Genomic DNA, 12,422 nt, shown 5'->3' on the forward strand with positions numbered 1-12,422 from the left:
AATCATAAATACTGCCATAGGTCTTTGTTCTGTGTAATAAAGTATTTAATATAGTTGGAGCTTATACAAAATTTAAACATAAAAATACCGTTATTAAATTATAATAAGTTTTTGTTTGTTATTTGGGCTATGACACAAATTTCTTACTTGATTTACGGAATCAGATCAGCTAATCAGATCGTCTTATTTGAATTTAAAAAAGAAAAGAAATACAAATTTTAACAGTAAATGTTTTATTTACAATGATGAATACACGTTGTCAGAGTATGATGACAGTTTTAAAAATAAAATGCTAAAAGTCTCTTGTAATCATACAACAGATAACAAAGCTATGTCAGAGATATCTATACATAAAGATGAACAAAATCTTTCATAATATTGTGTTGTTTGTTTGTTTGTTGTTTTATTTGTTTCTTCTTTGGTGGGGGTAGGTGGGGGTCTAGTTGGTTTATTTCAAATTATCGGTCGACTCTAAGAAGCTGCCAAATTACGAATGTATGTATAATATGGAACAAATATATGTAAATACATATAATTGATGCAACTTTTGACAGTATATAGCGGACTCTATAAAGGAAATGGCGTAGACTATGACAAATGAAAGCTTCGTATTCGATTTTAAATAGTCTACAAAACTCGTCTGCTCTCTCGTAGTCTGAGCATTTTATATAGAAAAGATGGAATCATGATTAAATGTGATGACGGCAGGACTAAGATACTAACTTACATGTGGCCTACAAGCCAGCTTGCCTTGATGTTTGGTTAATTTTAGTATGCAAAGACAAAGAAGAAAGCAAGACTGTTCCGTTATTATCCCTTTGATGTTTTTTCTCTTTTCTGATTTGCAAGTAAAACAGTATTTGCAAACTCTATTTTAAGACAGTCTAAGTTTACTTCATACTAGCAATCGATGAGAATTCATTCACAATTTTGACCAGGAGTGAAAATAAACATGACCTTTTGAATGGTATTGTTTTGCTATTTATCTGTATAAACGGAACCTCGTTGGTGGTGCGAGAATTTGTACATTTATGACTTTGTATATGGTCAAACTTAGCAGAACAAACAATACATAAATACATATGTTACAATATTGTAAGTCTAGTTGTTATATTACATTAAAGGGTAACCCACTGTTGAACTTATGTGTGTTGTTCACACGGACTATTTCTCAATCTAGTTATATTTGCCATCTGTCAATATAACATTTTATAATCCGTTTTCATTCTAATCGAAAACTGCCGAAAGTGTATTATTTTCATTAACTGAAAAGCCTTTTAGAAATTGACTACAAAACGGAACTCTTAATATCTCTGAAGAAAGCTGAAAAAGAATGATCATTAAATCATAGTGAAAAAAGTGAAAAGAAAAAAAAACGTGCAAAATGAAAATAACTTTAGGAGACCAAGGCAATCGCTTGAACTCGAAATTGTCATATTGTTTGTACAATTTTGTTGTTGGATATGTAGGCCTGACTTGTTCAAGGAAATGATAGCTCAGTGGCGAGGAAAGCGGCCATAATAAATTTCAATGTTTGATGTCGAGCAATATGAAGTATGTAAATTCGATTGTGGGCTGTTATTTGACTCCTTGAGATGTTTACATAAAAATCAAGTACACCCAAAGTCAACATGGATATGCTTAATTGATGTTGAAACTTAATTAATATTTGACAACCTAACCGTCATTTCACATTTTCAAGCCCGTGGTGACTTTATGCCTCATTAAAAAAGAATATAATACATCACTTGTTAACCATCAGAGAATAAATACATAAATATAAACCGATATTGATTTGATCATCGATCAATTGACATGATATGCTAGAACGCGCAATGAAAATGAGAACATGCAGTCAGTGTGACATTCAAATCTGTTGACATCGAGTGTATGACGTCATTGATTTCTTCTGTATTCACATCACGGCTAAAGCCGTGTTCGCACGTGATTATAATTCAAAAATATGTGTAGTAAAAAGCTATGAATAATATCATTATATGCTCACCTTTAAAACTGTACAGCAAAATGTTAATGCTGTTTTTCCCAGGTTTAATATTATGCCCGGTTTACGTGATTGAATTTGTAAGTCAATAATTTTAGGAGCATGATTTCTTTCATGAAGTCTTATTAATATCATTTGTTAAAAGAGACTTGGGACTTTAATCTACATCTTCAAAAGGGTAGCTTTCTCAGTTCATTTTCATATCCTAGATTGGAAGCACAGTTTTTGACAGTAAGAGCCCGTCTCTATCCTTTAACATAAATGAATTTAGCACTATTATAACCATTGACAAACATAATTATTAAAGATCTAGTCTAATTTATGAGGAAGTAGAACATGTTACAAAGAAAGGTGCAGTTCGTAAATAATCAATGAAATTTTGCAGAACTACAAAATCTACAATGTTTCCATCATACACTGTTAGTAAATTGTGTCAATTTTAAAAAAAGGGTCATTAGATCTACTTGAGTAATTTATTTGTTAAAGTTTAGTGGCATTACTTGAATGATTTATTAGTTAAAGATAATACATGTATATAATACCAACAGATATTTGAAGACATGATATCAAAATATATTAATGTAAAAGAATGCAAGTAATGTAGAAAAAGAATAACAAAAGTTAATGTATTTATATTTATAATGAGTTTGATTCACTTGTAAAAAGACAATTTTAGTAAGTTACCAAGTACCAATCAATTTTCATGTCTGTATCTTGTTTGACCTGATATAAGGCAATGCCATATCTTTCTGCGTACTGCAGTGTGTTGTCCTTCTTAAATTTGGAGTTTGCTTTAATTCTGAGGATTGGTGCCATTTATAATGTTGCTGTTCCTTATGATTCAATTGTTTTGTTTGCTGTTTTGGGGGCAAAAAATGACCACAAATTGTGAAAAGGATTCCCCTCTTTGCCCCCTTTCCTTTTTTGCCACAATTTCTTGTGTTAACTTGAAAATTGAGACTTATAAAATTTGTCAACAGCTCTTGATATATAAAGATAAAAATTATGATACTTATTTTCAGCTGTAGTTGATAAACAACCTTTTATGCTTTTATATGACAATGATACAATATTTCTTTCATTTGTTCCCTAATGTAATCAATAGTACTACATTTGTATAAGGATATGATGTGTCAACCTTGTGACAATTCCTTGCTGTAAAAAAAAATCATGAATCTCACATCTCATGCATTTTTCAGGCTTTAAATTTTGAAATTTCCTTCTTCTTTTTTTTAAATTGGTACATGTATGTTGTTCTGTTTACATGATAAAATCTACATTATGTTCAAAATAATTGTTCTTTCTTCTTTTTTCAGTGATCTTGCAGACAACCTAATTTCAAACCTGTCAAACAATGAATTTCAGTATTTTACCAACTTATTAGATTTGTAAGTATCTATGTTTTATATACTTGTTAACATATATTCAATTATAATTTTATATTAAATTGGTGAAATACAAAATAAGTACTTTTTTCAAATTTATGGAAATAGTATTAAAACTGAAAATATGTGTCCAAATAAGATTATCATAATGACATATATTTACATTACAATTTTTTGTTTTGTCTTTAAATTCTTTAGCACAAAAGCTGTTATTTAATGATGTTTGGGACATTGTATAGTAATAAGTGAGTGATGTAATCAAAATGATACAATCAGCACCCTCCCTACTTCACCCCCTATTTCCTCCCACTTTTTAAAGGCCTGTAAATTAGGGACAGTTACATTGTTAATACTACTATCGTCACTTTTATAAATACCACTGCATTTTTCCACATAATTAAAGTCAATAGTTTTGCCACTAAAACAAAGCAATCTAATTGAACTGATAATGCAATGAAATTTTGACTCATTTCCCAAACCATATCCCCCACAATGCATGGTCAACAGTTGATTGGTGCTTAATGTCAAATTGGTTAAGTTTGAAATTTCGCAGTCTTCACTGACAAAAAAAAACAACAGAAAACAATGAGCTAAGGTTCTAATATTGTAGTATTTCACTTTAAAGTTAAAGAAAATGATTCTGTGAAAACCAAAGATTGCGTTTTGAAATTGTAAATCTCGAAATCTTGTAGCAATGAACAAACGTGAAGCTCAGAAGTTAAAAAGACAGACATATATTCACTCTGCATGGAGCATTCAATATCTTTTACAAAATTCTAAGATTATGCATATTGCATAAATTATGTAAAATAAATGTTTAGTTAGAATTATGTATAAAAAACGCTAAAAAATAGTTTTTATTTCATTTACCATTTTACCCTTTTTTAAATTTCAGAGATTTATCGAATAACAAGATTTCTGTTTTTGATCTTGACACTTTCACCAACTTGACGAACCTCCAGTTTTTGTAAGTAATTTATTTAGTGATTGTTTGTTTGGTGCGGGCACCTTATTTGGATTGGTATGATAGTAATGCTCTCTGTTCTTTTTGCCGCAATGCTTGGGTTGGTGTACAGGATTTTCTTACCAAAAATATTATTTATTTTATTTTGTAGAGAACCATTCCGGATAAATTTTAGTATGAGATAATTATCAATCTAATACTGTCAACATAATTAAATGTTTTAGCATCAGTTTAAGGGTAATAAGGGATAAAAGTGATCTTTAACTCTTGGAATAAAAAGCCGAGTTCTGTAGTTAAATTCTGTTTTATTAGAAAGTTTTTTTTTATAATTTGCGTATATTTTGATGTTTTGTTTGTAGTTGTTTTGGGGTTTTTTTCTTTTATTTTTATTGACACATAATTAAATGCATATACTTTTTTTTGAGAAATGAATAATTAACAAAAAGGCAGAATAGTCAAATGAGGCCCACATGGAAGATCTGAAACCAAATGTGTAAGCGTCATTAAATAAAGTTGTTACTTACTTGCTTACTTACTATAACTGATTACACTATTACATATTTATAGGTTTATAAATTACAAATTGCCTATTATTATGATACTGTTTTTCTTTATTTATTTTATTTCCACATGATTCTGTAGATGATATTCTGTCATTTTTGCATGTTTTAGATGTAGTGGGAAAAATATAGGCCAATTTAGGCGAGATTGAATTGATAGCAGTAGCTGAGCTTATGTTTGTAGTGGTTGTTCACTGAAGTTCATGTTTGTTTCTGGCAAATAAAAAATCTGCATTAGATAATACTGTGTGCAGAGGGGGACAAGGGTTAAAGTGGTAGTTGGGTTTGAGACTGGAACCATTTGACACCAGAATTTTAAAGATCCAATAATTGCCTGTAATATCAGTGTAAACATTATGAATTAATCATCATAAAAAGTTTTTATTGTAAGGATTATTTGAGGGCAGTTTTCAAATGCTTAGTTCAAATATATTCTAATTTTACTTCATGATATTGATTAATACCTTTTATAAGTGAAAAAGATTACATTACCAAAACTTGAAATAGAAGTAGAATGAATACTAATGAAATTAAATGAAATTAAAAGTTGCTAAATTCTAGTGTCAAATTCAGTCTATGTATTTGCTCCTACCCATCAATCCTTATTAAAGAGCCGCGTCACAACAATACCAACGCAATGCGTTTGCGACCAGCATGGATCCGGACCAGCTTGATCAGAAACCATGCTGTTTGCTTACAAACCCTATTACAAGTAGAGAAACTGATAGCGAACAGCATGGATCCTGATGTGCAGGCTGGTCTGGATCCATGCTGGTCGCAAACGCACTATGTTGTTTTTGTCGTGACGTGACTCATTTTTATTTTTTTATGACACCCTTTGTCTGTCTGTTCAACTTGTTTGTTTGTTTGTCTCTGACCATGTGTTGATCATGTCTGTACATTGTAGGAACTTGGCGGGGAACAATCTTAGTACTTTACCCTCAGGAACTTTCACATCCATCTCTGTTACAACATTGTAAGTATTTCTCATACATGTTCATGTGTTTCACATCACAGAAAAATTATAATCAATATCTGTCGTGTATTTTTGAGTAATTTTCACGTATTTATGACAAGTTTTTGAGTATTTTTTCACAAATTAATGAGGAGCTTGTAGTAGAAATTTTCACAAAATGTGTGTGTGTTTTTTTTAAAAGTAATTTTCACTAATATTTCAGTTAAATTTACACTTTTTGATGGTTGGGTTTCAGTATTATTTGGAGTTGGTTTTTGTACAGTATTTTGAATGTAGTCTTACCTTATAAGGAGTGATTGAGTAAACTTTAACGAATTGGGAGCACTGAGGTATTTTTCATATTTTTTTTAGAGATATTAACTTCTTTTGATATTTTTTGGGGGAAATTTCATGATATTGATTTTTGTGATTAATTTTCAAAATAAATACAAATAATTTGAGACTGAAGTTTTCATTTTCATTGCATTATATAGGTATTTTACAAGAAAAAAAAATAGAATACATAGTTATATTATGATACATTAAGGAAATTAAAATACATAATAACATAAGATTATAAGATGAATTTTGTTGAGAACTGGTGTGAAATATCATTTAAGTACATAAATGTCATTAAAACATACTTGTAATTGCATGTGAGGTAACATTTTTATAAAAAAATGTTTAGTAAAGTATAGATTATAATCAGCTTTGTATTAAATTGTTTAATTTATTAGTCTTTTAATTTGTGCTTTAATCAGAGCTTTGTAGATAATATCATTGGATTGGTGCAAAATAGTTGTATTTTTATCATTATGTCAGTTTTGAGTTACAACAATTTGGCACCAAGTCTGTGACATATCAAGTAGATAATTGCATTACGCAACACCTGCATTATTATATTATCTTAGAGTTTTACGCTTCATAAATGATACATGATTAATTACGTTTTTTTGTACAACATGACAAACTGGATTTTGTCAGTAAGATATTAATCATATCACTCACTGTACAGTTGTATATCACTCACTGAAAAAAAAAAAAAAAATTATTAATCATTTATCATATGAAATTTTAGTTAATTACTTAGCGAAAATCACTGGGGTTTTTTTTTTCATATATATTTAATTAAACACACCTAACTTTATTTTAACATATGTATTTCTGTATTGTTACTATACGACATGCAAAAAGAATTGAGAATGTGTATTTTTTCACAGCAATGTCTCAAAGAACCCACACTTGGTATTTGGTCGCAGGAGATCAACAACATTACGTGTTTTGTATGTTTTCCAGTAGTTAGACTCTTTTTCTTCCTTTTTTTTCTCTGTTTCTGTCAAACTAAAAGTATCGTTTTGTTTCTGTTGAATGTAATCTACAATTAATTAATTTGGGTAACATTTTTTTAATTATACAAAAGTAACCTTAAACTTTAAAAAAAAAAATTATTCCAGTTTAAGCTTGTATGTTTCGAGAAAAAAAGTTTGAGCTGAATCGTCAGTGTCGTTGACATTGTCATCGTGCAATAACTTAAATGTAGCCGATTGTTCAAATATTTCAAAAGGTATCAATCTCAAACCTGCTTATAATATGACAAGGTGCAGTTGTTAGACAAGGGGCATAATTCTGAAATGCTTACTTTTGGAGTTGGTCTCCTCTACAACTTTGTCATAATTGGTTAATTTTATAATAGACAAGTGTTAACAGCGCATATGGTGCTCTTGTTATATTATTTAAAATCAAAATGACTTTAGTCTTTCTGGTTGAATCATGAAGTCGAGATGTCTAATTTTAATATTAGAAGTAATTACTGTAATTAATCTCTGTTTTACAATTGGTCTTAAAATAAGTTTAATACTTTATTTTAAAATGATAAGAAATAAAAACAGAATTTGATGTCTGAAATGACATTTTTTTCTCCTAAAGTAATAATTATATGCACATGTGTATATATAAAGATATTGGTCTTTTTGGTAAACAATATGTCAAAATAAGTGTCATGTGCATGTAACTCTGCTTCTATATATCATGTACTCTATTTTCTCTGTATGTAATACAACTAATGGAATCAACATTTAAAGTCTTTATGTTTTTATATGTTTTTTTTTTACAACAAATGGATTTTTGAGATGTACAATATAAATCATATACACTTTATCTTTAATTGTATTTTATAACTTCAAAGAAGATCCTTAGATATTTATCCTTTTAGTGTGAAAAGTATAAAATCTAGAACTTTACCAATATATATTATTCTCCCAGTTTTGAAAAGGTTTTTGTGCCACTTCCTATTATAGTTATGAATAAGTAAAGCAAACATAATATAAGACTTATAGAAACTCATTATATTGATTTCACATTTAAGAATTAAAAGGAACTCCACTGAGGTCCACTATTATTACCTAAAAAAATAAAATTAACATTTCATTAATCAGCTGGGGCACTTGAAACAGGAAGATATGCAATTAGATAATTAAGAAATACTAGTATACTTGGAACAGATTGAAATTAGTATTCTGTGGTGTTTCTTTTGAGCAAATGATCTGAACTTTGCCTGCAAGTTATTGGTCTAGACCTTCAGCCAATGGAAAAATTTATTACAAGAAATTATTTTCTGGCTGTCATGTCCAAAAAACGTCAGTGGAGACCTTTTTAATTAAAAAAAATGATATTGTTGTAAACTTGTAATAGTATTGTATTATATGGTACATTGTAATTGTAAATGAATTGGTCAGAATATTTATTTCAAATCATCCATATGGCAAATACACTGCCAAAATCTTTTTTATGTAAGATATTACAATGAAAGTTTTAAAATGGAGTAATCCAGAGGTGGGTCTAACTGCACAAATGATCTAATACCCGGTATATATGTATTCTGTTATGACTCCATTTCTGAATAACAATGCAGATGGAAATTATTGTATTGCAGATTATAGCACATTATACCATAGTATTTCTTACCTTTTCTCGGGGAAAATGAATTTCGTTATCATCTACAGTCTTTAACTGAAGATATATATTTATTGAAAGGGTCTTAAGTTTGTCCGAAAGTTAGTTATACGTCCTAGGACTTAGGATACACTTAGGACTTTCTATAAAACGCAGTCCATGTTTCAGGAGTTAAAGGGTTACCACTAGTAACATGTATTTGACGGCAGGATTGGAGTTCCTGTACCTGTATTTCAGATCTAATACATTCTTCACTATCATAACTTTTATATGTTTTCTGTGTTTAGTATGATACACTTTAATATTATATTATATATTGTTTACAGCTCTCTGCAACTTTTTCTTTTACAGAATCAATACAGAATTAAAATATTTTTTGAACTTCACCATATTTATATATTTTATCTGTAATCTATATTAAAGTTAAAAATACATGTACATTATTTTAGGCTGTAATAGATTATTATTTATAGCATTTATTTATTATAAATAATGACAATAAAATTTCAAAATACATTCTTAGTTGTAAACTTTCCTTATTTATACTGTTATACTTTTTAAATGCACTTTTGTTTGCTTAAAGTCAATTAAGTTGCTATATTTACATTCATTTTCTTTTTAAAAAACATTTATTAGTTGTAACACTATTATTTTTTCCTTTCAAAAATCATGTAAATGACTTAACCCTTGAAGTGCTGGAACTGAAAGTGTTAAGCTTTTGCCTACCAGTATAGAGTCAGGCCACCCTGTACATCCATGCAATCTGACCAGGCTCTATACTGTTGGCTGACAAACTTTAAGTATTCAAATAAAATATCCCTAAAATTGATAATGGACAGTCCCAAAAATGGAAGTGGGGCAACAAGTCCATTTAAAAGTTCAGGGTTAATATATATATAAATATATTTTACAATTTCAGAGATCTTAGCTCCATAAATCTACAAAGTGTTGACAGAGATCATTTCAAAAATCTTGTAAACCTTGAAGAACTGTAAGTATAGATATTAGTTACGTGTCACAATTCTCCATAAAAAATAACATTACAAACATACATTACATTAATAATTCTTGAAATTGGTCAATGATTTTTTATTTGACCAACACTAAAGGTCATATAATAACTGTCAAACTGAACTGCCCGGCACCTAAGTAGAATCACTGATGTTCAGTAAGCTAGATAAGTGCAATTATAACTATGTCATCAGGCAGCTTAAAGCAGCACGCCTCCAGATTCATGTTAATTTTCAAATAATGTGAGGTGAACAAGTAAAGTAATTTACATATTGCAATCGGCACTTGTAACAATCCACAAAAAATAGCAAAAAGTGGTCAACATATGCAAAAACAGCCCTTACTGCGTTAGTAATGCAGTAGATTAGATAAAATTGTGCAAAATCAGTGTTAAACCACACATTATAACGTGTAAAATATAACTTGGATTGAATGTTTTTACCTTTCTTAAAAGTTTAGTGCATTTTTTTCAATATTGATTATCTTGAAATATTTTGGCTCATCTGGAGATGTGCAGCTTTAAGCTGGTTATATGCAAGTACTGAACTGAATCTGCATGATTTTTACAGGGTGAAGTCAGTTGACTACATAATTATTCATATAAGATGATAAAACATTTGTTACCATTCCTATCTCCCTGCAGTCAATATCCTTAGAAATATACAATGTATGTATACTACTTGTTAGGACGTCCTCTAAAACCTCAAAAAGTCTCCCTAATTTAAGGCGTATGTCCTCTTTTCAACAGTAGGAAGTGAATAATTTCTTTTCTTTACCCTAACAACTCAATTGTTACTTGAAATATACACTAAAATAAAATGTAATAAAGTGTTTACCTTTATTTTTCAGTTACCTGTCACACAACAATTTGAGTATATTGGAGCAGCATTTGTTTAAAGATCTCCAGTCTCTAAGACTGATGTAAGTAAAGTCTTTACCTTTCTGTATACTTGTAGTCGGTTGTACCAACTTGCCATTAGTTAACCCACAAGTCTGCATATCCCTGAAGTCACAAAGAACTATTTCAAATTCTAAGCTAGGCAAGTAACAAGAGTGAGACTAAAAAAAGGATTGGAGCACCACACTAAATACCGTATTTCGGTATATACCGGGCAAGGCGCTTGTATCATATAATGCTAAAATATTGCCTTTCTATCCAACAGAATGAACTTTATTATGTCTAATTCATCTTTTCACACCGATTTAAGTATGATAATCAATGAAAAATGTAAAAATCGGCGAAAAAAAACTATATTTGTCTATTTTATGATCATGATTTCTGCAAGCGTCTAGAGGTACTGCTCCAATCCTGTATTGAGTTAGATCTGTTTGTTACAACATTTAGAAGAGTGTGCATTCTGGTTATGTCCCTTAGTTGTTATTGTGTCTTTGATCTTACAATATCATTAATTAATAATGTTATACCTGTAACCTGCTACAACTAAAAGTGATCAGCCTTTGCCACCAGTGTAAAGCTAGGCCAGCCTGCACATCCATACAGTCTGACCAGGCTCTATACTGTTGGTTACCCAGTTTTTCTATTTTGATATTTGAATCCCGATAATCTCTGAGTGGACGGCTTAACTGACCCATGACTCAAACCCAGCAGGTAATGGGTAGAGGTTTTAATTCTTTTACCATTATACATGTATACTTTTTTCTTTCAGATTCTTTTAGAGGATGTTAAAAACATTGAATTATCTTAAATAGAATTGTTCTAGTTTTGTATTTCCCTTTTTTTCTTTTGGTAGTTTATATTTTTTCTCATCAATCATACACATGTCACCATTATCTTTTAAGTGTTTAAAATCATGACTGTATTATTATGTCACCTTTAATTGGCATGTTTTAGTCAAGGGGCTAAGATTTTATATCATGCTAAAAAGTATGTGTCAGTGATTTTTTTAATTTCACACTAAATTAGAAGAACCAAATATTTCAGAAGTAATATTTACTGAACTATAGCCGCAACCTTCAGAAAGTATATAAATGACTATTAAATGTTCAAGGCATGTTTATGCAGTATGGTTATAATCTATCAAATTTGCCAATTTTCTTGGCTGTCATTTGTTGTTTTGTTCTGTAATAATTGATTAAGTGTCACAGGGTCTCTTTAAGCCTGATATGTTTAAAGACTGGTACCAAATACGCCCTGGTTAATCGCCTTACTTTTGTCAACGTACCTTTGTTACCACACTCAGCTTTGGACACAGTCCAATAATATTTGTTAAATACTTGATAAGTAATCTTTTTAAAAAAATTCTGCTCAATATTATTTGGACTATGTTTTCCAGTGCATACTAAATGTTAATGCTATATAAATGGTTTAAATTATTGGTAGGGAAAGAAATGTAATATAAAATGTTCTTTAAATTTCAATGTTAAGATTCCTCATTTCTCCTATCCTGTACAAATATTAATTTTTTTTCTTTACAATTCCTTTGTAAAAAAAAAAAATCAACACAAAAAATCAGCAATGCAATGACACTATTTTAAAACCTGATCAAAAGTGGGCTGTAGTATTTTTATAAGTCAAAATCAGTTATTTTATAGGAAATCATTAGGTGTACGTGTACATAACATGGCTCAAATT

The 12,422-nt window shown here is 29.7% G+C and overlaps 1 protein-coding gene across 5 annotated transcripts in view; it reads left to right on the top strand.

Moving 5' to 3' along the window:
* LOC132751936 (polycystin-1-like) overlaps positions 1-12,422 on the top strand; it is an 81,294-nt gene that overhangs the window by 10,956 nt on the left and 57,916 nt on the right. For all 5 annotated transcript variants that reach the window (XM_060742157.1, XM_060742155.1, XM_060742158.1 and 2 more), the window contains exons 3-7: positions 3,319-3,390; positions 4,283-4,354; positions 5,819-5,887; positions 9,738-9,809; positions 10,679-10,750. In XM_060742157.1, coding sequence (XP_060598140.1) covers positions 3,319-3,390; positions 4,283-4,354; positions 5,819-5,887; positions 9,738-9,809; positions 10,679-10,750 — 357 coding nt within the window. The remainder of the gene's footprint in view (positions 1-3,318; positions 3,391-4,282; positions 4,355-5,818; positions 5,888-9,737; positions 9,810-10,678; positions 10,751-12,422) is intronic.

The sequence above is a fragment of the Ruditapes philippinarum genome, unplaced genomic scaffold, assembly GCF_026571515.1.
Source record: "Ruditapes philippinarum isolate M1 unplaced genomic scaffold, ASM2657151v2 ctg533_1_1_1_1, whole genome shotgun sequence".
Taxonomy (NCBI): Eukaryota; Metazoa; Mollusca; class Bivalvia; order Venerida; family Veneridae; genus Ruditapes; species Ruditapes philippinarum.